This window comes from Enoplosus armatus, chromosome 8, assembly GCF_043641665.1.
Source record: "Enoplosus armatus isolate fEnoArm2 chromosome 8, fEnoArm2.hap1, whole genome shotgun sequence".
Lineage (NCBI taxonomy): Eukaryota > Metazoa > Chordata > Actinopteri > Centrarchiformes > Enoplosidae > Enoplosus > Enoplosus armatus.
In genome coordinates, this window is record NC_092187.1 from 2,145,709 (window position 1) to 2,173,092 (window position 27,384).

A 27,384-nucleotide genomic window follows, 5' to 3' on the forward strand; every position below is an offset into this window, starting at 1 on the left:
ATATATATATATATATATATATATATATATATATATATATTATATATGTACATCATTAAATTTCACTGTTTCCTTTCATCTCGCAGCCTGATAGAGGAGCAAAGCGTCCCAGGGAGGAGGATGGAGGTGCAGCGGGAGGAGAGGAGGACTCCAGAGGAGGGAAGCAGCAGAAAGGGCTGGGTGCCAGGGAGTTGGCCAGATACCGGGAAGCATCAGCAGGTGTAGGACTAGAAGGAGTGGGTGAAATGAGGGAGACTGAGGAGCTGACAGGGGACAAGAAGAGGATCCTGGAGAAACTGATGGACCAGGATGAAGATGAACCTGAGGTAGGTGAAATGATTTGTATAATTGTTACGGAACTGTTACGTTTGTTTTTCTGCAACGTGTCATGTTTACTCGGTTATTCATAGTTGTAAACAGTGCATTTCACCATTGAAGTGCAGCGCAGTGAGTTACAGGAATGAATTGTCACTGTCAAAAAAATGAACATGCGCACCCACTCTGGTTTATTTTCACTCAGATTATGTCTCAGCAAGACACTTATTGCCGCACATAGCAGTTATAGTATTATAACTGGTTTTATTCTGTATTTGCACGCTTTGTTGCTATTGTTTCATTTTTATTGACATTGTCCACTGCAGACAGAAACATGGAAAATCATTAGTGAGCAAATGGCACCAAATCTATAGATTCCATGCAACACTGGGCTACTTGTCTGCACCGTGATGTAGGCATAGGATAGCTTTGAGGCTGAGTTGTTGACACTTGGTTCATCATCCATCATCCACACGAACCATTTGTTCACCAACCAAGAACACATTACATGCATCACATACATTATTATTTAACATTTTTGAGTGTCTGCTTGTAGATGTACATGATTATAATAACAAATGATATAATACTATATTATATAATATTGTCAAATGCAAGAGGAATTCCGAGTGATCAATATTTGAATCTATGATAAGGATTTAATACATATCAGCTACACGATTTGAGTGTTTTCAAAGACAATTCAGAATGGATTTTTAGGCCTGAGTTAGCAATCTGCATTCACACGTTGCAAGTTGAGTCCAGACCTGAAGTACAACACTAGGGCAGTGAAAAGGCTGTGGATGGAGGAAAAAAATCCATGAGAAACGTCTGGACCAGGAAAGTGTGATTTGTTTTGGGGGGAAAAAAAGTACCAATTTGCCATATATGTAGTCCATTAGAAAACTGCACGTCTATTACCTGACATTTCAGCCTTCTCAAGTGTTCACGGTGCCGAGAGCTACTCAGAGCAAAGTGCTGCACTGTTCTATAATGTCTGGAAGTTGTAATTTCCTAACCTGTCATTATCTGTCCAACACTCACATTGGAGAAAACGTCTGGCTACTCTGCTCCACTCATACAATTAGGGTGACCCTGATGTCTCTTTGTTGTTATTGCCGCAGTTGCCTCAACAAAAGTATTTGATTCTTTGTCTCTGTCTTCCGTTTTTAATCGTTTCCTCCTTTTCCTTACCCCTCTGCACTAATCAAACAGGCAGAGCCAGTGGATGAGAGTTCCGTGAAGAAAATGATCCTGACCTTTGAGAAAAGGTCGTACAAAAATCAGGAACTGAGGATTAAGTTTCCGGACAACCCAGAGAAGTAAGGCCGCTACTGACAGTTCACAATGCTTTGCTCTCTTGGTCATATTTGAGGATTTCGTTAAAACAAATTTTAATAACTGACATTTCACATGGACCTACCAAAGCTTATTACAGTTTTTCTGGTAGATTTATACTGTGTGCCTCATTATCACCAAAATGAAATGGACAGAAAAAGACAGCAGTTTAGCACTTAACATAGATACACAGAATGCTAACCAAGTTGTCTTGCTCCTTTTTAAACTAGGTTCATGGAGTCGGAGCTGGATCTGAACGACATTATCCAGGAAATGCATGTGATCGCCACAATGCCAGACCTCTATCACCTGCTGGTGGAGCTTAATGCCGTCCACTCACTGCTGGGCCTCCTCAGTCATGAGAACACTGATATCCTTTCACTTATAGATTGATTCTGACTGTTTAATTTGATCCATTCATCCTGTTTATAGAAAAGTCTGGTGATATTCTGTATTTTCCTTCTTGTCAACAAACCCCATGAAGACCAAAACCAACAATGGATTGCTGTGTCTTGCCTGTTTAGCCTAGTATAGCTTTGTCTTCTGTGCCATAGAGTTCAAAAACGCATCAGCGAGCCACAGCTTTGCCCTGGTTGACCTTCATTATGATGGACGTGGCCACTGTAGTTTATTTTGAGTCAAACCACAAACAAGTGCAACAAATTGGCAGCTGAAACATGGTCCCCAACAAACTCATGTTTTACTTTTGTTAGAGCAATGTTTGCAAAAAACGTGCTCATCTGTTTTTAAAAAAAAAAAAAAATGTATTTACTGAAATTTATTTACTGAAACAGTTTTTTTTTTTTCTTTTACCCATTTTTTAAAGATTTTCATCCTCTGTAGGAATGAATAGGCTTGGGGCTGAGAGCCACAGATAGGATAGGGGAGTCAGAAAGTTTTGAGAGATGGACTAACACAAGTTGTTTTTTGTCTTTTCATGGAAGAAGTGTAGAATATTGCCATCCTTATTGGTTAATTGTTATGATAATATACTTTCGTTAAAACTATGCAGTGTATCTGTAAAGTTTCCTAAATGATTGAGCAAAAAGAATCAAAAGGTAAAAAGTATTGAATTAATACATTTAAGACAATGAGGACACTGAGATTTGAAATGCAGCTCCCAAAAATTCACTACTACTACTGGTAGTGGTCGAGTTGCATTGTGGGTAACGTCAGCATGTTTTGACAAGGAAGAAGAATGCTGCATCGGTTTTGATCCCTTGCTTCAATGGCCCCACGTGATGTTGACAGTGTCGTAGGAGTGCAATGCTAAATCGGAGGAGTGCTCTTTTAACTCGAGCTTATTGTCCTTAGCCTGAACCACATGTTGCCATAGCAGTGGTGGACCTGCTGCAGGAGCTGACAGATATCGACACGCTCCACGAGAGCGAGGAGGGTGCTGAGGTACTCATAGATGCTCTGGTGAGTTCAGCATTTACATCGGTCTTTGGTGATATTGTTGAAGCAGCACTTCGTGGAGTCAATACTTTGAGTTTCTGGGCTCTGGAATCTAAACCAGTCAGAGGGGATTGATTAAACGGTATTAACGAATCAAAAGCAAGGCTTCGGTTGGCTCTCGCTGACCGAAAGACATGCAGACATTTTGAGTTATCATCCGGACTACAAGTTAATGTCATGATGCTGCTTCAGACCAGTGTCTGTCTATATTTGACATATTGATTGATGTTGATACTATGCAATCCTTTTTCTGTCTGCCAAAGAGAACAGATTATTAAATGTAGGATTATGTTAAAATAAGAAATTGAGCACACAAATAGTTTTTTTTTACTGGTGTTATTAAAACAAATTGTCTGTTGAAACAAACTGCAATTTAACTACTTTGTGCTTTCTGTCCTGGCTAAATTCATTTTCATTCATTTTAGCTTTATGCCATTGTGAGTTGTTGGCAATTATGTTTGGATTTCCAGAGTGACAAGAATTTAGTCTGGGGGGGTGGGGGGGGGGGATTTCATTCCTAACTGTAATGTCAACCACATAATATCCTCTCACACTCTTTTCACTTATCTACAGCTTTTCTTTGTCACCCTCCAGCTGTGTCTGTTGGCATCAGTTTAGTTTAATATCTTCTCTTTTTGTCTCTCTGCACATTTAGCCCTCTCCCCCTCTTTTTTTTTTTTTGTCATTGAGCCTGTCGTGTTTTCTGTGAACAAGGGAGGATTTTTGATGCCCCATTATGTGTGCTGACATTTAGAGCGACACAGACAAAGGTCAAACTACAATAATGTGCTGATATACTTTTTAATAGAAGAAAGAACTATGTGTCCCATCTCCTTCTCGGCTGTCACTGTGACAATCCATCAAATAATCTGAATGTGAGCTTGATTGTGCCGGGCTACATCCCAGTTGCATTGATCAGGCATATTGGTGGTAGTTCTTCACTAAAATGAATGCAGTTTTGTCTGATGTCTGATTCTGACTTCATTTCTATAAACAGATATCTGCGTATGAATGCAGAATCTGTAGGCAAGAGACAGGATTTTGGTATCGGAAGTGTTCTGGTTTCTGTTTGTTGTCCAAGTAGTATTGACCAATGGCGTTTGAGCGGTCCTTGATTGCCTGCAAGTAAACAGTCTGTGTTGATGACAGTTTAGCTTTTTATCAATCTCGGAAGCCTAGAGATGCATTCAAATCGTTGTGAGACGATAGCCGATGAGTTCCGAGATTGGACTGCAAACAATGACCTGCGCATGGATTAGGAAGTCTTGGCCCGGATATCCACTGGCTACACCAGAAGCCCCAAAATGTAGGCTGTTGTCCCAAGAGGCTAAGTCGTCACCAGATGATAGCCAATGGGTTCTGAGATTGAGTCTGACTACATATTTTTCTCTTTAATTTAGTAGTTCAGACATTACAGTGAGGCACACACTGATATATGAAATTGAAATATTATGACGGCTGTGTTATTGAACACTTTATTCAACCAACAACCACTGGTTGGCCTGATTATTTTTTTTCAGAGTTGAGAAAATTTCAACCTTTTGGAGCTGCACTAAAAAGAAAAGAAGAAGCATAGTGTAATGCTGAGTATGCAGTTGTTCCAAACCACAGCACTCTTCTATTTGTCATGGTAATGCAAGAGCAAATTTGAAACTCTCACCAGTGCCCCAAACGCATCCATACACGGATCTATGGTTGGATTGTTTAACCTACATGTGCTTGCAAACAAAACTCTGCATGTCTTTTGCTCAATAGAACATTTGACATTTTAATGGCAATAAAATTACACATAATTAGATGTCCTTTGCATGTTAAGAAAAAACGTTGTTGGTTGAAAAAGGTGGAATAATGTCTTAACATATACATCTCTGATGCATTTTGAAGGGCGTCATGAGTTTGGCTAGCTGGCCGGTAAGACAGGAACAACTGGAGAGACAATTGGACGTTTGTCACATTTGTGTGTCACTGGTTCATGTGAAAAAACAACATGCAGTGTGTGTGTGTGTGAATTGGCTTGAGATGTTATAGTGGGCGAGACAGTAGCTCAAGTGGCTTTGCAACGCTCTCAGGATAAAGGCATTGTAGAAATGCAGTCCATTTACCATGCAATGGAGCGCCCATAAACCACACTCTTCTTTACGGCCACTTCCAAGGGAAACAGTTTCAGGGCACCAAGGGTTGGTTGAATCCATTTGTCTCACCTCTTTGCTGTAATGCTTCAAGCTCCTCTGTCCTTGTTGCCAGAAGGCCAGGTGGTAGCCTTGATAAGATGAATCAAAATGATTCACAACGGTCTCTGGTGGCTCATAAATCTGCGTTGACTGTCTGTCTTCTTTCATCTGTAACAGTACTTTTTATCCAGCCGGTCGGCACCCTGTGAGCTCTGTTTTGGTTATGAGTCTCCAATCTTGACTTGACTGATAACACTTGGACATGTTCAGAGAAGCTCAGACACGAGCCAAGTTTCTTCTGCCAAGACCGAGTTCTGTTCAAAACGATAATGATGTAAAAGGTTGTATTAATGACATGACGTGAGACATTGGTTCAGAATGGTGGAACTTTATACCCAGTTTGACATGTTTAGTTCATGTCTGAAGTTCTATAGTTAAATTTAAAGAGTAATACAACCGGTCTTAGTTGCCTATTTATCAATAAAACACATGTTTTTCTTAGGTTAACTAAATTGTGAGGAAAAAAACTCTATAAAAAACACAAGATTTTATAGCACCTATGTAGAGAAGTGTTTCATCCCTGATTAACTTGGCCACGTGTAAACATGAACTTGGTCTTTCTGTGTCTGTAGTTGGAGGGTCAGGTGGTGGCCTTGCTGGTGCAGAATATGGAGCGGCTGGATGAACAGGTGAAGGAGGAGGCTGATGGCATCTATAACACACTGGGTAAGGAGATGTACACCAAGGCCTTAACAATGACACTTTTTTCTGCCATCTACATAAACAAAAACTGTATTTAATTAATTTGATCCCCCAAAAAACGTATTGTCATATACTGGATTTATAATGAACACAATAAAAGCAACACTCCATAATGTCTCAGTTCCATATTTTATTACTGTTACCAGGTTGGCTGGACTAAGATGCAGTAAAGATTAAAATAGTTAAAGGATAGAGCTACAGTCATTCCACTGTCGCCTTCCCAATGTACACAAAATACATCTGAATCAAACAGCTGAAAACTTTGCATACTTCAGACATTCATCATGTCTTGAACTGAATCGTAGACCAGTAAAACGGGCCAACAAATCAGGTGCCAGGAATGAAATATGAAACCGTTTTGCTTACAAAGACTGTTTCTGTCCTGTTGTTCAGTGGTGTAACATTCCAAGAAGTATCTCAGTGTTTCTTCATACAGCACCATGTCATATTTTATTCATATTATATCTAGATATAGATCCATTGGAGGGCAAGTCTGGTGCCAGCAGCCGCGGTAATTCCAGCTTCAATAGCGTATCTTGCTGCAGTTAAAAAGCTCGTAGTTGGATCTCGGGATCAAGCTTATGGTCCGCCGCGAGATGAGCTACTGTCTGTCCCAGCCCCTGTCTCTCGGGCGCCCCCTCCAATGCTCTTAGCTGAGTGTCCCGCGGGGTTTGAAGTGTTTACTTGGAAAAAAAGCAGGCATGTTCAAAGCAGGCCCAGTTGCCTGAAAACTGCTGCTAGGAATAATGGAATAGGACTCCGGTTCTATTTTGTGGGTTTTCCCTCTGAACTGGGGCCATGATTAAGAGGGACGGCCGGGGACATTCGTATTGTGCCGCTCGAGGTGAAATTCTTGGACGAGCGCAAGATGGACGAAAGCGAAAGCATTTCCCTAGAATGTTTTCATTAACCAAGAGCAATAGTCCGAGGTTCGAAGACGATCAGATATCGTCGTAGTTCTGTCCGTAAATGCCAACTAGCAATCCGGGAAACCAAAGTCTTTGGGTTCCGGGGGGAGTATGATTGCAAAGCTGAAACTTGACAGAAGGGTACCACCTGCGGCTTAATTTGACTCAACACGGGAAACCTTCGATTCTGTGGGTGGTGATGCATGGCCGTTCTTAGTTGGTGGAGCGATTTTTCTGGTTAATTCCGATAACGAATGAGGCTCTGGTATGTTAACTAGTTACGCAGGGAATTCCCAGTGCTGGTCATAAGCTCACGTTGATTAAGTCCCTACCCTTTGTACACACCGCCCGTTGCTACTACTGATTGGATGGTTTAGTGAGGTCCTTGGATCTGCCCTGTCGACTGTCTACTTTAAGGGAAAGTTGAAAAGAACTTTGAAGAGAGAGTTCAAGAGGGCGTGAAACCATTGAGAGGTAAACGGGTGGGGTCTGCGCAGTCTGCCCGGGCGATTCAACATGGTGGGTAAGGGACAGCTGCTCGGTGTGGGAGGGTCCCCTCGTGGGACCTTTCCCCGGCGCTGGCTGACCCCGCTTTGTTCCCCCCGGAAGCCAAGGGTCTCACGCCTGGGGTTGGGTTCCTCTGGGTCGGGGGCTTGCGGCGGGGGTGTAAGCGGTGTAGGGCGCACCACTGGCCCATCTCCCCTGCTCCATCGGGGAGGTGGATTGTGAGTGCGTGCGATAGTTTCCGAAAGATGGTGAACTATTCCTGGGCAGGGCGACCTGGGCATAGGGGCGAAAGACTAAAGTGAATGATTAGAGGTCTTGGGGCCGAAACAATCTCAACCTATTCTCACACTTTAAATGGTTAAGAAGCCCGGCTCGCTGGCTTGAAGCCAGGCATGGACTGCGAGCTGCCTAGTGGGCCACTTTTGGTGAGCAGAACTGGTGCTGCAGGATTAACTGAACGCCTGGTTAAGGCGCCCAATGCCGATGCTCATCAGACCCCAGAAAAGGCGTTGGTTGACATAGATAGCAGAATGGTGGCCATGGAAGTCGGAATCCGCAATGGAGTGTGTAACAACTCACCTGCTGAATCAACTAGCCCTGAAAATGGGTGATGCTGGAGCGTGGGAATGGACTTGGCAGAATCAGCGGGGAAAGAAGACCCTGTTGAGCTTGACTCTAGTCTGGCACTGTGAAGAGACATGAGAGGTGTAAAATAAGTGGGAGGCCTTGGCCGCCGGTGAAATACCACTACTGTTATCATTATTTTCACTTATCCAGTGAGGTGGGAGGCGGGCCCCAAGCGGGCTCTCCTGGCAGGTCACGCTCCGGGGACAGTGGCAGGTGGGGAATTTGACTGGGGCGGTCACACCTGTCAAACGGTAATGCACGTATCCTAAGTGAGCTCAGGGAGGACGGACACCTCCCGTAGAGCAGAAGGGCAAAAGCTTGCTTGATTTTGATTTTCAGTATGAATACAGACCATGACAGCGGGACCTCACAATCCTTCTCACTTTTTGACTTAAAAGTTACCATAGGGATGTCTGGCTCATTGCAGCCAAGCGTTCATGGAGGCGTCAATGGGGCAATGGTGAGAAGCTGCCATCTATGGGATTATGACTTCTAAGTCAGAATCCCGCCTAGACGTAACAATAACATGGCACCGCGGAACTTCAGTTGGCCCCGGATAGCCGGCTTTGGTCAATGAGTAAAGCAGTTCATGAGGCTGGAGTGCGGCCAGATTATGATCGCCCCTCTCCTATCAAGCACTGCATGTTTGTGGAGGACCTGGCGCTGAATCACTTGCAGACAACCTGATTCTGGGTCAGGGTTTCATACGTAGCAGAGCATCTCCCACGCTGTAATCTATTAAATGTCAGCCCTTGATCCAAGGCGCGGGCCTGCCGACCTCGGTCATGCCAGGCAGTGGCATGTGGACTTGACATGGAAGTGGGCGTGGGCCCCGCATACCTTGATCCTGTCTCCCGGTAGTCCATCAGAGTGACATGGGCGCTAAAGTCTGAGAGAATAAAATTATATATATGACAAAGTCCACACTTCCAGGGGCGGGGGCATGTGGACTTAGCGGGGGAAGCAGGCACAGACCACAAAGTCCACACTTCCAGGGCGGTGGCGTATGGAAGTGAGCGTGGGCCGCGCTGACCTCTATCCTGTCTCCCGGTGCTCCAGCAGAGTGCCAGGGGCATTAAAGTCAGAGAGAAAAAAAATATATGACAAAATCCTCGCTTCCCGGGGCAGTGGTGTGTGGACTTGACAGGGAAGCGGGCGGGGGCTCGCCGACCTCGATCCTGCCTCCTGGTTTTCCAGAAGAGTGACAGGGGCACTAAAGTCAGGGACAAAAAAATATATATATGACAAAGTTGACACTTCCAGGGGTGGTAATGTGTGGACTTGGCGAGGAAGCGGGCACAGGCCCCTCTGACCTCGATCATGCCTCCTGGTTTTCCAGCAGAGTGCCAGGGGCACCAAAATCAGGGAGAGAAAGAAGATATATATGAAAAAATCCTCGCTTCCAGGGGCAGTAGTATGTGGACTTGACAGGGAAGCGGACGCGGGCCCCTCTGACCTTCATCCTGCCCCCCGGTACTCCAGCAAAGTGCCAGGGGCACTAAAGTCATCGAGAGAAAAAAAAAATATGACAAATAACGTGTGGACTTGGCCCACTGGTTCGGCTGGTGGGCAAGGTAAAGTTTGACTCGGGGCTCTGGCGGTGGTCCGCCAGTATGGGGAGGCTCCCCCTCGGTAAAGCTCGGGCCGGCAGGTGAAGAGGGGACGCGAAGGTCCACCAGTTCAGCAGGCACCTGGCCGGGGTCACCGGCACGGGTATCCTCACTCCAGCAGGCTGTTTCTCACCCTGGTCAAAAAGGTTGTATGGGGCTCCCCTTGGTCTCTACGCCCCCAATTATCTTCCCACCCAGGATCACTGGCCTTAGGCCCCGTGGGGGCACGGTTTCGGAAACACAGTTTTCAGAAACATAGTCCTCCAGAGAAAAGCCCCGGTCACACTCTGGACCAGGGCATGCAAGTTCAAGTACACGCGGCCGGTACAGTGAAACTGCGGATGGCTCATTAAATCAGTTATGGTTCCTTTGATCGCTCTAACGTTACTTGGATAACTTTCGCAATTCTAGAGCTAATACATGCAAACGAGTGCTGCAGCAAAACAAGCTGGGCGTGTTCCTATTAGCAGTATAACCACTTACGAGCGAGACTGGAAGATGCTTTCAGTGGCGACAAATTTTCTGTAGGTGCTGCTGAGACTCTTAGAAAAAAGGCTTAAATAAATGTAGCAGCTCAATAACGATTGAATATTTGGAGGAAGAATAACTAATCACCCTTGCCTGGTTTAGTACTGAAACCTGACAAGCCCTTCCAGAGGGAGCTAAGCTTTTAAGGTGTGTATGAGTCAGTGTTAGAGCTTTTGGGCGGTACAGTGACGGGGAGCCCTCCTGGATTTGGGTTCGACATTACACAGAGGGCGTAGACTAACTTTATTTGTATTCTTTAAGCTTTAACAGTGTGTCCCCCTGCTGCCAAGTGTCCTAGACCTTTTCAGTGACAGTGAAAGGAAAGCTGTCAGTGCCTCATTTTAAATGTTTTGGCAAATGGGAAGCACTTTTAAAACACTCCAAGGCGTGAGCTTATTCTGAAAGTCAGCCATACAAGTTATTGAGAGTCTGAATCACTGTTTGTGGAAGTGATTTGACAGCATTCAATGTACACACAAGGTCTGGGGGAGGGCATGGGCCAGCAGATAGTTTGAGAAGTCATGGTCTCTGTATTTAGCCTCACATGAATCAGACTTTTCTGCCTCTCAGCTCTTTTTGTGTTGAATGACTCTACTGAGATGTTTTTTTTTTTTTTTTCTTTGTTGCCAGATTGAGGCCGAGTGTCAGGAGGGCTGTTTAGGTGTGTGTATTTGGCTCTGTGTGAGAGTGTGGGTTATACCGAGGGAGCAGTGCTTGTGCATCTTCTATTCAAGTTTGTGTGTGTGTGTGTGTGTGTGTGTGTGTGTGTGTGTGTGTGTGTGTGTGTGTGTGTGTGTGTGTGTGTGTGTGTTATCAAGGGAGCTCTCCAAGCTTGAATAAGCCTTTTGTCTGCCTTGGCTGCTCTCTGCTCTGAGCCTGCTGTCCTCCAGGATGCTGTCTGTCTGCTCTGTTTGAATCACTGATAAAGGCCCTTCCTCTCCCTCAGCTCTCATCCTCCCCTCTGTTTCTTCCTCTTAACATTTCTCTATCATCTGCAGCCCCTCTCCCCAGATGTTTTCTTTCTTTGTCTTATTCCTTTTTTATTCTCTCCACCATCTATCTTTGTTGTTAAATTTCTCCACTTCCCTCGCTGCTCGTGTCCCTCATTCCCTCAGCTCTCCATCCCTCATCTTTGACTTGTCTTCCCACCCCTTTGCCTCCCTTCTGCTTTTCCTTTCCCTTTATTTGCCCCCCCCCCCTCCTTTGTCTTAGTTTTCCACTTCTCCCTCCTTTCATCACCACCCCGCAATCTCTTTCTCTCTCGCCGTCCCCTTCTGCTGCAGTCTGCTCTGATAGAGATATCATGTGGCAGAGACAGCTTTCTAATGATAATATTAGAAGTAGCTGGGACAGAACCCAGACAAAACTTCTATTTCTTAATAGAAGTTTTGTCTGGGTGACTACGAATGACTGTTGTATTTCACAGTTCTTCTCCTCCAAAGTGTGTTTGCATAGCATCCGATGGCTTTGACATTGGCCTTTGATTAAAAACGAGACTAAAGTCGTAGTATGTACTGAGGCAGACACACCAATACAGATAAAACAACTCTTGTTAGTCTACTTTTGGCGAATTTACAAAGGTCATTTAAACCTGTCATTGCACTTTCCCCTCTGGTGAAAAGTCACACACAAGTTTCCGCCGGTTTTACCCTTACACCAAACCACTTGTGTTGGAGAGGTCCAGCCTTTCGGTTCAGGGCAGACACCAAACATGACGGTGTTGAATTGAGATTTTTGATATTGTTTGTCTTCCTCAGCTATCATAGAAAATATGGCGGAGTTCAGACCAGGCCTGTGCACCGAGGCAGCCCAGCAGGGACTCATGCAGTGGCTGCTTAAGAGAATCAAGGTAAGAATGTGGCAGAGAATTTGGCTTAAGTTATTTTTTTTAGAACTGCAACGAGTAGTCCATTAATCGATTCCTCGGTTGACGGAAAATGAATTGGCAATTCATTTGTTGTTTTAAATCATTATTTAAGTACAAGATGGTCGGACAGAACAAGACATGACATCACCATGGACTGTAGGAAATTGTTATGGGCATTTTGACTGTTTTCTGATGTCATATAGACCAACCATGAATCGATTAATCTTTACCTTTACTGAAAACCCCTCTGTTCCACAACTAATTGCATGTAGTATTAATTCAGGTTCTTCTGAAATAAGTAAATTAAAAAAAAAAATTCATTTGACCCGTGCCCAGTTCACCATGACGTGTTTCACATGATCTCGTGGGGATCGCTTCACAAGATAACGTCAGTCAGTTCTAGGAAAGTAGTGTTTTTTCACTGGAAAGTAGTGAAATTGTATTGTTGTTTCAAATCAGATTTTAAGGCTCGGTATGAAACCTGCTCACGTTTTTATGGACAGTATTGTAGTGTAGCTACATTTACTCAGTAATTTCTGTAGCAGCCACATTGTCGCTCTGTTGGGTTGTTATGAATAATGAAATGTGTTTGGAAATGATGGATGATTTGTTTTTTTTTTTAGCTGAAATAATTTAGGTTGCAGCTGAAGTAGTTATATGCTTGTATGCATGCCATGAAATGTATTTTCAGTCGTCTCATGTAAACCAGTTGATCAAGAAGTTAAAAGATTTGAAGTTGTTGTATATCACTGCAGAATCGCTGCTTACAGTTAAAAAAAAAAAAAATACATATTTTGTTGTAGAATACATGGTGACTTTCTAACACCGGAGATCAGAGTTTCTCAAGATGAATTTGGCCTCTTTCCCTCTCAGGCAAAGATGCCGTTTGATGCTAACAAACTGTACTGCTCTGAAATCCTGGCTATCTTGCTGCAAAACAATGACAGTAAGTGCGTCTCAGTACGTGGTTTGTGGCTACCTTCCATGTTTCCATTTGTCTCCTTTCCACCTTTCCTTTCAGCCTTCCCGTCTCACCTCTTGTCTTCCCCTCTCCTTTGTCTATTTGCTGTCTTCTCCACCCTTTCCCCTCCTCACTAAAACCCCGTAAAGCCTCAGATAGCCACAGGACTACCAGGTCCTTGGATTGGGTCTCATTAATAGAACAAGCCATATTGATATTCAGTGGGAGTCGTGTTTCATTTTCCACTCATTCTCCTCCTCTTCACCAGTGCTGCCTCCATTAATCCTCTCCTGCCTACTTCAAATAGAAAATAAAATGTAACAAAAAAAATGTTCTTTGCATGAGTAATGTTCCCTATTATAATACCGTCAGTGTCTTGAATTAAAAATACGAAATGACAATTTGGGGAAGTCTTTGATGTGCTAATTTCAATGTAATTATCACTTCCTGCTGTCAAATTTGATTTAAAGCGCCAATGTGAAGGGTTTATATGTAAAAATACTTGCCGCTGCGAACGAGAAGAGCATCTCATCTCCACTAATGAAGACCCTGTAGATTCACCATATTTTTCGAGTAAAATTTGGATGTTTGTTGTGAACACTTTACTGCCTCGAGAAAGTAACAAATGCAAAGCACAGAATATTGTTGGTAAACAGTGTTGTGCGTTGTGCCACTTCCTGATGTCAACTTATAGCATTTCTGGGTGTAAGTAAGACATCTGGCCACTAAGAAGCAGAATTGGATTGTGTAACCTTTAAAAACCATTTTAATACTCAGGCTTTCCCTCATTTTCTCTCTCTGGAGGTCCCTCGTGGCCATTGTGTTGCTCAGTGGTTATGCTCATCGTATGCCTTTGTAGCACTCATGTCGCTCCCTCCTTCTCATTGTCTTTTTTTTCTCTTTCACTTTCCTCCATCTATCGACTTAAACCTGCTCCGACTGTTTTCTGTCCTCCCTTCTGCTCCCTAAATGTGTTTTTGCAACCGTCTCAATTTGATCTCCCCGTTGTCCTGTTACTCCATTTTTATCTCTTATTCTTCCCCCTCTCTTTATTTCTCTTTTCCACAGATACCAGAGAACTGTTGGGAGAGATGGATGGCATTGATGTGTTACTGCAGCAACTATCCGTAAGATTTTGCTTTTACTTATTTTTTGTTCTCTTCATTTTTGCTCCCTGGCTAATATTTCCATCATGCTAGGCTTATTCCCTCTCATCATTCAAGGAGCTCCTATTGCCCACATTCCCAAACTACTCTAATAAACCAATTCAGCCTCTAACTGTCGCTGTGTGACAAGAAACGTCCTTCTCGCGCTAAAACAACATGCCCGCTCTCTCCTTCCGTCTTCCATCTCAGGTGTTCAAACGTCACAACCCGTCCACAGCCGAGGAGCAGGAGATGATGGAGAACCTCTTTGATGCGCTGTGTTCCTGCCTCATGCTGCCAGCCAATCGGGACCGCTTTCTCAGAGGGGAAGGGCTTCAACTAATGAATCTCATGCTTAGGTGAGGCCTGCAGTACACTATAAGAAATGCAGTGGATCTCACCCCTTGTCTACTCCAATGTGGAAGTGGAACATTTAGTCTTTCTATTTTTGTGCATGTTTTCCCCCTCTGTCGGCTTTCAATCGATTCATCATTTCTCGTAAACAAACAAATGTTATGTTCACATTATGTGTATCGCTAAGGTCTTACAAACGTTTTGAGAGCATTTCCTTCTTCTTTTTAAAATGGCCTAATCTAACATCCTATCAAAAATAGAATCCGTCATTCTATTTTTGTTATAAAATACCAAACAAGTCATGTTTGACTCAGAGAATCCTCTTTCTCCAAACATTTTGAGGGAGCAGGAAACTGTGGGAGAGACCTTCATACATTTGTTTTGAATCGTCTGTTTATGAGCTCGCGGGGAAGCTGGGACAACAGAAACCTGTCAGCTGCCAAACAGCAGCCTTTGTGTTGCAAGCAGCTTTACAAAACTGTGTACATCTCGCAGTGGATTATGTAACTTGAGTGGGTGCGCGAGTTAAATTCAGTTGAAGCGGGGCTGTTCGTTTGAAACTGTGCTTACTGCGTCACTTCACCAGACGCATTGTTTGCCACGAAAGTATTGATTGAAATTAGTGATGTTACATTTACGTGTTTGTACACGTTTGTAGAGTCAGAGATAAAAGAAACTATTGATTGTAATACTGCCGTGTCACTGAATAGGTTAGTTTTTGCTAAACTCTTCATACAATTTCCAGAAACTCAAATGCATTATGTATGAGGCGTGTTGCCAGTGTAATATTAACCTCCTACAACATACTGAAGTGCTACAGTAAGGTGGAATTTACAACGAATGAGCAGTAAGTGCTTCAGTGCTATAAAAGGATTCTTTTTAAGGGGAAATGTACGGTGTTGAGCTCAGCCTAGAACATCGCTTGATATACAATCTCACAGCTCAGTTCAGAGCCCCCCCCCCCCAGTGCTTTCTGTACTATGAAAATTTGAACACTCATACAGCACGTATTGCCCGGCGAGACTGCCAGTCCAATCAATCAACAGTTGGCGGTGTGCAGCAAGGCAGAGAAGTGACCTTAAAGAGTCATAAAGACACATTACACGCGTTTATGAAACCTTCACGGCGTCTGCCCCCCCCCCCCCCCGCGCTGATAATCACATCGCTGGCCACGTAGATTTAAGGCTCGGATCAATATCTCATTATTGGAATGCAAAAACCCTTTTCTGTTAAATTATCCACCAGGGAAACAGGAAGGAGGAGGAGAGCAAGATGTGACTTTTAGAAACACATTTTTGAATGCAAGGTACAAGGTAATTAAAATTCCTTTCATTGTGCAGTGCGCATGCGTTGCAGAACCTCTTACTTTACATTTCAGCACACATGTTAACACTGCAGAGCCACCACACAGCCCACGTGAGCAGCGCAACTGCAGTGGTGTGTCCTGCAGAGATTCGGCTTGTCCCCTATTTTTTCAGCGTGAAGCGCGCAGTTCTTAGCACAAATACATAGTGAAAATGATCTGTTGATAGCCATATTGACAACATACCAGGAAAACACAAAACACTTCCTGTATCTGTTTGTCAAGGAGGCTTTTATTGATGGCCATTATCAAAGGCAAAGTAAGAACATGAGCTTTGTTTGAGCAAGATGAATATCGCTAAGCACAGTTGGATTTATACTTAACAGCGATTCTACTGCAGATACCACTGATATGACCACCACAACACTAGATGGATGAGGCAGATACCCATAAGGTATCACATTCATACTATTTTGTGTGATGATGGGAAAGATTCCTGAAAATGATCAACTTAACATTAACATAAATGATTTTGTCTTCACTGTCAACAATCGCCACTGCCATCACAGACTTCGGGGAGAAAACATAAGCAGCCTTTTTATTTTATATAGCATGGGTCACTAACAGGCGGACCGCGGTCCGAGTCCGGACCCAGATGCCGTCCTAAACGGTCGTGGACCTATATTCAATAAATTATTAAGGGATTTTAAATTTTGACGGAGCGCTTCTGTTTTAACCGGCGCAGCTTTTGTAGTCTTTGCGGCGCTGGTTTAGCGGCTCAGGAAACTCACAGACCAATTGCATACGAGTTACGCCAGCCCACGTGACGCTACTCAGCCAATCAAATCTGTGCATTCCAGGCGATAAACATTGCGACTCTGAACACAGACGGACGAGAGAGGTGAGAGGCGAGTGACCGATACAGAGAGAGAGACTGTTTAGTCAAGATGTGAAACAGTTAAGAAAGAAAAAGGGAAACTCAAGCTGCTGCTACACTTTATTTTGTTTTTCTAAAATTAAGCACTTTATTTTAAGATGCACAATTTTTCAAAAGCTATTTTATTTATTTTCCCTATTTTATTTTTAAATGCAGCCCTTCTTTTACTGAATTTACTGAATTTACTTGATAATAACATTATACATATCTACAGTATTATATATCTGTAGAGTTCAATGTTAAGTGACAATAAAATGTTTCTTTATTTGATTTGACAGTCAGTTGTTGATTACAGGCAGACGTTGATACAACTGCTCGGCTACTTCAATATATATCACACTAAATCACAACGCAAGTTAGACATTATGATGTTCCGGACCTTTGCTTGAGGACATTTTCTCCAACTGGACCTCTTCAAATTTTTGTTGAATACCCCTGATATATAGCATCTTTCGAGACAGAATTACAAAGTACTTCACAAATAATACACCCCCCATAACAGAAACACTCAAAAAATAAAGTTAATGCAAAAAAGCTCTGTCAGATTGGGCTTTAGACTTCAAATTTTTAACAGCGAGTTTGCCAACTGGGGGTGTGGTTTGAAGATATGAACTTTCACGAGCAAGTAAAAGATGGTCTAAAGAAAAATGCTATTGAGTTGCAATATGGGAAATCCAGTTCAATAGGATCCAGCTTTTTTGGCGCTTGACCCATATTAGAGACTAAAAGTCCGAATATCTCGACCTCTGCTTCTTCGATTTTGACCATTCTTTTTGAATCGGTCTCTTGTGAGTGCCCCAACTTAATGTCTTAAATCGCTGGAGGGCCCCTTAAACTCAGCAAAGTTTCAAGTTTTTCACCATATCCTTCATTATCATTTTTAACATGATCCGTTTCATTATAGTTTTCAAGAGATCAGCTCTTGCTTTCTATCACAATATGCTTGCTTTCTATGCAAGACACAATGCAGATGCCAAATAAAAAAATAAAATGAGAGAGCAACAGAATACAAAAAAAATTATCTCCACTCACTGAGGCACATTTATTGGTTTTCCATCAAAAACTCAATTTCAATTCAAACCAGGTCTCTTCAGCTTTGTGCTACATACGGATTTCGCACCTGGTGTCTTGATGAATTCCTGGCACAGCTAAATCAGTCAGACCAGACACCTCCAAAACTCAGATGTACCATAGTCATTTTTACAGATACATGTCTAAGAACCATGCACTTAGTTTGTGAGTATAACCAGTAGTTAAAAAAAACAAAACAATTTAATGATTTCCTTTTTAAGTAATCAAAGTATCTTCAACATTTTTTAATGTACAGCTCCCCTGCCTTTTAAGGGGATGTTACCATTTTCTGATCACATCTGAGAATGTTTTGGTCAGACTTTGGGGTGTACAGGCTGAACACGTCAGTCAGCACAGGTTAATAAACTTTCCAGCCAATAGAGTGTTGCAGGAATTACGTATTTTTCTAGGCAAACCCAGAAGTTAGCATTGCCCTGGTTTCCTTGACAAAAAGCCAATGGCATTTTGGATTATTGCAGAAAATAAGCTCTGTGGCTAACAAAAGTTTATCATACTTGCACGTTTTGTTCAGCAAGATCTTTTTCACAAATAAACACCACTTTTATGATTTTTACTTCGATGTCACCACCACTAAGCTTAGCTTAGAATATAGGTAGATATAGATACAGTCTGAGACCACTAGTCATACTTCTATTTTGCATTTGTTTCGAATGGAATACTATTTTTTTCATTACAAATGATAATATCAGCTTAACAATTTGAGTGAAAAGTTGAATCTTGAATCTCAATTTGGTATGTCCCCCTTTTGCTTTAATGACAGCACGCGCTCCAGCTGGCATGAACTCTACAAGTTTGTGCAAAACCTGATGACCCACGTTAACCCAGCATGATCTGACAATGTTCCAAAGGGCGCCTTGTGAGTCTTCAAGTGCCCCCATAAATGTTCCATGGGGTTGAGGTCAGGTGACTGTGGAGGAAAGTCCATGACAGTCTGGACTCCTTGGTCTTCTTTGGTTTTCAAATAGTTGTGCGAAACACTCCCAGAACCCAGACCCACCCCCATGTTTCACTGTTGGTTTGATACACTGCGGTATCACTCTCTCTCCTGTCCGTCTCCTTACATACGCCCTTCTGTTGCTGCCATAAATCTCAAACTTGGATTCATCAGTAAATAGGACCCTTTGTCATCCACAGTAAATACTGGTATTTTTCTTAGCCCACCCCAAGTGTTTGGCCTTGTTTCCTTGGTTTAGAAACTGCTACTCTTCCTCTGAGACCACTACAAGACAGCCTTCTTTTGACAGTACTTTAACTGATTGGAGTCTTGCGTTCTTTTTTTTAATCTCTCAAGGAACTAAGCTTGATGTATTGATCTTCTGATGGTGTGGTCACTTTGTGATTCCATTTCTGCAAAGCATTTTAGAGTTCATGCACTGCCCCCTTAGAAACCTTTAGTCTAGGCATGATTTGGCGCTGAGAAAGCCCCCTCTTTGCTCAGAATAACAATTTGACAGCCATATTTAAAACAGGTGAGCACTGGCCGCAAGCTGAGTTAATTGAACGAGCCTCCGATGAGTAGTTCAAATCCACTTGAGTGTCATCTGAACGCACGCTTCAATGGAAGGGATACAACTCAAAGAAATCTGACCTTTTGTACGAAGGAGTTAAGTTGGTCAATGCCACCGATTTGTTTAAATTAGATTGCTGACCTAAAATAGTGCAGTATCAAACTATTACTTCATTTTACACGTCATAACTTCCTAAAATGTTTCTCAATCCTCAAACTTTGTGATTATTTCCAGGTTTATGTGAAAATATTTGAGATTTTCTGGATCCCACTGTATACAGACAGATAGATGTTTATACTCTAAACACAACAAAGATTCAGTAACATCTAGAATGTGAGTCTCCTCATAAACCTACTCCTGCTGTCGTGCTGGTGTTCACTAGCCATCGACATTTTGGGTTAACAACGGCAAAGTTGAATTAAGTCAGCTGTCTACCAGCTGAATTGCCTAGTTTCCCTTCAGAAAGCACGCTGTGTATCGCTCCCCCCTGGCCTCTCCAGCCGTCCATCATATATATTGTGTCTGTCTGGAGAACCAGACTCAACTGCCTGAAATATGTGTCCCTCCTCTGAGATAAACACTGTCATCTGTCATTGGTGGGAATGGAGGAAGTGACACTCTGACAGACAGCTACATTTCCTGAGAAGAGGCTTGGGTTGGGGGGTGCAGACAGAGTGGGAAACAGTTGGAGCCCCTTATTCTGCCAGTGCTTCGATGATAGCAAGCAGATGATTATCTACATTACAATTTATTTGTTTGTCAGAACACATATTTTTTTTATTGTGGTTTAGTTTATTGTCTGAATGATTTGTTTGCTGCCTTGAAACAGGTTGTTTAAACATTTCTTTTAGTTTCCACGATTTTGTTTGAGATTCCGTGGCTCATCATGAGAATTATGTTGTTCTTAGTCTCGTTAAAGGTACACTCTGATTTTGTCATTGCTCAGCTGTGAGTTGTTGGTAAGGGAACATTTTTCTTGCTTGCTTTTGGATGCAATAGAAAAATAGTTTTTTTATAGTTATTGGTTTCATTTGGAGTTCTCATTTGCAGCATACTGGACTCTGGCGGGCTGACAGTCTCAATGCAAGCTAATATAAATGAACTAAATGTGATGATATGTAAAAAATAAATACATGAAAATAGCGTTATTACCTGTTCACTCAAAACACAAAAGATTTATGGCAGTTATCTCAACTCTAGACATACCTTTTCAGGTCATTGGCTGAGTCCTTACATATTTCCTGTCTCTTATCCAATAAAGACAGAAAATATCTTTAAAAAAAAATAAATGTTCATCTTTCTTATAGCTATTGAAACAACATTAAGTATCTCTGACTTCAGCATTGTTTCCTCTCTCTTCTGCAGAGAAAAGAAAATGTCTCGAACCAGTGCTCTGAAGGTCCTGGACCATGGTATGATTGGACCAGAGGGAGCAGATAACTGCCATAAGTTTGTGGACATCCTGGGCTTGCGAACCATCTTTCCGCTTTTCATGAAAACCCCCAAGAAGATGAAGAAAAGTGGTGCTTCAGAGAAGGAGCATGAAGGTCAGTCGCTAATTAGAACAAGGCAACAGCAGACAAAATGTCTTCACAAACGCATGTCTCCCTGTCTTGACCTGTTACAGTCTGGTCGATTGGTAGATAAATAGAACCCCAATAATTAGGTTGATCTATCTGTTATTAGTTATGCTGCGCTGATTTTGTTTGTTATTGTTTTACATAAACGCGCACTTGAATTTGTGTTGTCTTATGTTTTGCACTTTATCAAAATCTCCGAAACCACATCCAGTTGCCAGCATTTTTCATGTGGGTCCAACTCTGTTACAAAAGATTTTCATTAAATCCAGCCCCTTTTTTTTTGGGCAATCGGCATTTAATGTATTTCCATTAAGTAATTATCTCTCTATACAGTAGTTTTTCTTGGTAGTGGTGGGGCTCGCCATTCCTGTGCTGGATTCAGATTTCCTACCTCATTGTAATCAATGCAATCTAGTGCAATGTTACCTCATAGGGATGGAATCGGATTCTACCCAGAATCCCAGAAGGACACTGGTTTATAATAACAATAATTGTTTCAAATGTAAGATATTTACACAGATTTGGAACAACTTTGATCCCCCAGAAAAAAAACCTTAGAAATTCCAAGAAAATGTTCTTAGTCATCCAATTTATTTTAACTACACAGAATATTTAGATATTCTACTCATACCTGATCAGCAAAAAATGGCAATGACATTCATTCAGAGGTTCCATGAAACATATGAAAATGATAATGCCTGAGGTGTTCATGGTGTAGACAGTGTTAAGGCTACTTTTCTAAAGGCCTTCAAATCTCACTATTTTTGTTATTTGTCAAGTAAGAAAAATCTATAGATTGCTGACCGTGCTAATTGAAGTGATTGCACTAATCACAACTAGTCATTTCTTTCTACTCCTGCCTCTTAAGTTCCTGCAACGTGCAGCCGTTTCCTGCAGACACACTCAATCCTAATCTGCTCGTGTATCACGGTTGGCTGCCTTTTTTGGCCTGTCAGTTTACACTATCAATCCAATCTTGATTGATTTTCCTGCCTGCGCTCTCGAACCTCTCTTGTCTCAAGAGTGAGAGATAGGAAGGGCAAACAAGAGCCAGAGAGAGAGAGAAAGATGGGATGTCCATGGGATACAGGGCAAGAGAACAAAACAGTGAAATGACCAAAAGAAAAAGAAGTAGAAATCCTGTCCAACTCTCCAGTCTTTGTTGATTACCTACGTCCAAACTGTGGACCCCTTCTCTCTCTCCCCGTCTGTATTAATTAAGTTTGATTCATCCGGTGGGGTTTCCCAGCCCTACAGAGAAGAACAAATTGTCTTCCATTGTGTCCCGTCTCACCCAGGGAGTGGATGAATTAACCTTTGACCTCCTCGAGCAACATGAGGAAGAGTAGGGAAGATAACCCATCCTAACAGTTAAACCCCCCCCCCCCCCGTGTGTTGAAGCCTCTGGCAAGGCAGACACACACATAAAAGACAGGCTTTAAAAAGAGATGAGGAAATCCACCCTAAAGGTTCTTTCCCCTTGTGAGGTTTTGGCTCTAGATTTGTGTGCATTTCTCAACCAAAGGTGGATCTAGAGATCCACAGTATGATGATGTATGGAGAGGTGAAAATCAGTGCGATGCTGGCCTTTTAACTCAGCAGTTTGTTTGTTGACAGTTTGTCCTGCTTGTAGTCTAAATGTTTTAGTGCTGTGTTCATAGTGAAGCTAGGACATAGGACACTTCAAAGCCAACTTTGTAAACTTGACAGTAAATCTTCCACATACTTCATAATATCATATTGTTTAAATACGCATAGACTAATTTGGGTTGAAGGTGGAAGTAAACAGGTGTCCATTACTACCCATTAAATAACGCTGCAGTGTAAGTAAAACACTGCAGCGTGATTGATTATTTCAACATATTTTATATGTCATTTAGACATCTAAAAAATAAATCTAACAGACTTTAGCCCAGTTTCAATAGACGGTTAGACGTCTTACTACCTGCAAATCACCAAAACCAGGCTCACTGGACTGCTGTTATTATCTATTCCAACAATAAATTGCAACTGCAGAGAAAGAAGAAAGCTGTAAGTGTTCTATGAAGACATGTCGATTTTAATACATCTTTATGAAATCCGCACGCTCCATCTAAGGCCACACTGTCATAATGTTTCCAAGCCACAAAGCGTAGAATTCCACTTTTGCAAATTCATGTATTTCAGATTTGTATCAAATGGTGTTATTTGAAGTTTTTTGATTTATCATCATAGAATAGAAAATTAGGAAAAGTAACTCCCATTAGGGCTTAGTACTTAACAACTTTCACATCCGTCCTGTGGACATCATCCATAAAAGTGACATGTTAATGTTATTTATATATATATATATATGTGTGTGTGTGTGTATATATATATATATATATATATATATATATATATATATATATATATATAGCAATATTAAAAAGTAGAAATGAATATTGTATCAGACAGGACATTATGCTTCATTGTCAGATACAACAGTAATTCTATCAGAAACTAATATAGATAATAATTCAGGTACATGGGCTACCTTCATTTGTCAAATAGGGCAATTACATTCATACAAGAAAATTGCCATACATGAATAGCCTGTATTATCTAACATTACAAAGGGGAACATACTAACTGATCAATTCAACCTTCTGTGCTTTAGGTAAGTGACATTGTGTTCAGTCAGACTACACCACCACAGTAAGGATGGTTATGCGAGAGCGCGCAATGCATATATCATGTGGTGGATGAGTCTGTTTTCAAGCATGAAAGCTAACAGTTTTAACAATTGGAATATGCACATTCAAATTAGTTTGTTGTTGTTATTCTATGTGGTGCGAGTGGCAGCATGTATCGGATTTCCCATCATGTCTCCATTGATTTGTCTAACAGCTATAGGCGTAATGAGGTGCCTGTCATAATATAAGGTGTATTGAGTGAATCCTCCTTCTCAGTAAGACTACTAATTGAAAATGCTGTGAATCAAGTGGTTCTCCAGAATAACACAATAACACTGTAGATTAATTAACTATCAGCCGCTTCAAACAAAAGTAATTAGGAGGTAGGGACCTCTCTGTCCTCCTATTCTTAGTGCTCTCACCCCCCCGCGCCCCCCCCTCTCTCACACACATTCATTCCGTGGCTCTCTCTATCGTAAACCTTGGTGCAAAGATTGATCCCCATGAAATCCTTTCTGAAATTGACACAGCCCAAATGACCAGGGATTGCCAGGCCATATTAGCATACAGAACAGCATAATTAATAGAGGCATTGTAAGTAGATGGGGGGGGGGGGGGGGGATGGAAAGGAAAAGAAAAAAAAAAAAAAGCCAAACAACAAATTGCATTTCTCTGCTCATGAATATTCTGGTCACGACACCGCTGTTCACCTTGTTTTTAGGGTCTCAGTTTATTGGTGTATGTTCTCTGCCATTACCAAATGAAAAGAGATTATATGATGGAAATTGGTGGCAGCCGGTTGTTATATTTAGGTGGCTAATGATGCGAACGAGTGTGAGAGAGAGAGAACAGAAATAAACAACTAATTTACATGGCGAGGCGCAGTAGTCATTGCTCCGTCTCCAGCTCCAACTCGGGGGGGGGGGGGGGGGGGGGGGGGGAGTGTTTTCCTTTCTGTGCTCGCGAGCATGTGGGTGTTTGTTTGGTGGAGAGACTCAGGGAGGGAGTGGAAGCCTTTGTAGCTGATATGTTTTGAATGCCTTGCAAACACCTTGGAGTGTAGCGAATGCCCTTATCGTGACCCTTATTTTCTAATGAATGCACTAAAATAGGTGATGAATGAGGCGTGCCAGCAGAAACAGGAATTCTCACATTTTGTGGCGCTGTGGTTCTGTTGGAGGTAGGCAGCGAGGAGGAAAAACATGGAAACACCCACTTGATGGATATAGGATGCCTTCATTAAAACGTTTTCCCTGCAAATTATGGCAGTTTCATTACAAAGATAAAACCCGGAATTTTATCAGCTCATTACTTAATCGCTAGCATCTATCCTCTGATATTAGCAAATGGAGATTTAGAAAGTATGACCACATAGCAGCACATATGAGACTAGATAAGTGTGTAATAGAGAAATGTGGTTATCTGGATTTAATGATGAAACTCGCATCACATATTTCCGTCAAAAGCAGAGAATCACGTGGAGCTCTCTTTTGATCACCTCCCCCTCCCACCCCAGAGCGCCTTTGGCACAGATTGAGATCAGTAACGTTTTACATTATGCAAGTTTGATTGTAATCTGTGTTGTCAGAGTCATGCTGTGTAATCCTATTATTAGTGTGTTTCAGAGGGAGAGATTTGCTGTTAGATCCCTGTGTAAAGACGCATCTAATTAACATCTTCATGTTTGGTCTTTCCTCTGGTGGGGATCGTGTTCCGTCTCTGTAAACCCATACTCTAATGAAATGTGCTGCGGTATATTTAGATGTATATGGAAAGTTTTTAGTCCAAAACACTTATTATTCTGTTGAGGACAGGGTATGCTCAACAATTGACGAACTGTATCCCTCAGTAGTAGGACTGAAATAGGACTGAATTTTCAAAATTTCAACATTCGTTCGAACTTGGGGGGGGGGGGGGGGACTCGCATTCAAATTCATTCAAACGAATTGTATGTCATTTCAAATTTGTCCAAACTAAAGAAGTGACAGTCCTGCTCAGTGGTACAGTCAACTGTCCAACTGAAATTGAATTGCATTTCTGTCTGTTGCAGCCTACATTCCTGCGTCCTGTGTTCTTCTTTGAGGAAAAAAAAAATCAGAAAACTCAAGAAATTTATATTTTATAGTTTTTGGTTTCATGATGTTGCCCCCCTAGTTTTGCATTAATTTGATGGAATACCGTCAGGTGTTGTTGATACAGCCAATATAGGCAGAGCCAGACAGCATCCTGCTACACAAATAGCCTTCCTGCTAAAGCCTCCTTCCTATCTAACTTAAAAACATAAACACACGTCTTTTCCTGCGCCTTAGCTGGTTGAACGAGTGACCAAACAAACATTGGTGAAAGGTCGTAGAACAGTCGTAGCTGCTCAGCTGTAGCACATTAAACAGCACGTTATTGTACCTACAAACGTCACTTTGGTCTGGTTAGATGCTGGTGTGGTCCTCACTCTTCAATACAACATGCTGTCTGCCTGTGACATATAGGCTACCACGCACGTTTGTTGACTTGTTTACTGATTTTTGACTACAAAAAGGGATGACTACATGTGATTTCAGTTGGATTTAGATAACTCAAACCTTTTCATGTCAGCCATTTTGCAAGCATGGCATTCTTTTGAAGTGGAACATATCGCAAACAGGAAGAAAACTGAAAACTTTATAGGAAATCTGAATGAAAGCCGTGTGTTTTGTATACAAAAAGAAAGAAATGTGTATTCGTTATGTAAGGGAACGGCAGAGGGACAAACAACACCAAACACGCGCAAACTGCGACTAACCGACCAACGCAAGCTAAGACTGAGCCTCTTCTCTCTGAGCGGTTTGGTCGACTATACGGGGGCAGCCCGACCTACAGGTAGTGCTTTCTGTGACCCAGGAAATGTTAGGCTTGCATAACAAATTGATCAAACACAAGCCTTGAGACTGAGACTGAGAGAGAGAGAGAGAGAGAGAGAGAGACTCGGCAAACAAATGCAGAAAACAAAACACTGTAGCCTTTCTGGCATGCTCAATCCATCTTTCCATTTCTGCAGCTCTCTTTTGCGACATTGATTTCAAAACCACAGTCGAGTCAGCGATAACAGTAAATTACAAATAATACACAGTGACTCTTGAGTTGGCTGTTTTGACGTCCATTCAATGCCGTCAGTGTTTTTTTTTTTTTTTGTTACTTCGAGGTGTTGTCACTTGTGTTGACTCTGCTTAACTACGCTAAATGATACATACGATGAATATTTAAACAGACATTTACAATAGCATGTACACCATGTACTGCTGAGCTGGTATGTTCTGTGTTTCCTCTTCTTTCTTCCCCCATCTGAGAGTTCAAAGTCAGAATTCATTTTTGCTCCTTTTCAGACAGTGTATGCAGTCTCCACAACCCCTGACAGACTAGCCTGTGGTGCTGGGGGGCTGATTGCTCTCCCCAGGGCACAGGTAGTCTAGGCCCAATCTGTCCCAGTGACGCACCACCTGTCTGTTCTCCTCCGTCATTCAGAACTACACGGCACTTCCCTCAGCTGTCAGTCAGTAAATAAATCCAGGCCACTCAGGGTTATTTGCATGTTAGTACTGTGGATTGCCGAGGGGCAAAGACGGGGCAAAGGGTGAATGATTGGTGGACATGCGTAGTGTTATCCGAATGCACATATCCCTTTAGCAAAAGTTGACTGGTTACAAGTGGACATTTGAAGTTCAAGTCAACTTAAGTTCACACAGTCTTTCTGATGTTGTGGCTCAGTGCAGTCATTTCTGAGCT

General features: G+C 42.2%; 1 protein-coding gene across 2 annotated transcripts in view; it reads left to right on the forward strand.

Annotated features, from left to right (window-relative positions):
• Window positions 1-27,384, forward strand: part of ctnnbl1 (catenin, beta like 1) — a 51,989-nt gene that overhangs the window by 1,084 nt on the left and 23,521 nt on the right. Inside the window, exons 2-12 of one of the 2 annotated variants that reach the window (XM_070910468.1) lie at window positions 87-215; window positions 255-326; window positions 1,531-1,637; window positions 1,884-2,023; window positions 2,978-3,075; window positions 5,915-6,008; window positions 11,982-12,073; window positions 12,965-13,037; window positions 14,121-14,179; window positions 14,408-14,556; window positions 20,757-20,938. In XM_070910468.1, coding sequence (XP_070766569.1) covers window positions 87-215; window positions 255-326; window positions 1,531-1,637; window positions 1,884-2,023; window positions 2,978-3,075; window positions 5,915-6,008; window positions 11,982-12,073; window positions 12,965-13,037; window positions 14,121-14,179; window positions 14,408-14,556; window positions 20,757-20,938 — 1,195 coding nt within the window. Of the gene's footprint in view, window positions 1-86; window positions 327-1,530; window positions 1,638-1,883; window positions 2,024-2,977; window positions 3,076-5,914; window positions 6,009-11,981; window positions 12,074-12,964; window positions 13,038-14,120; window positions 14,180-14,407; window positions 14,557-20,756; window positions 20,939-27,384 lie in introns of both variants that reach the window. The other variant, XM_070910467.1, reaches the window with a different exon arrangement.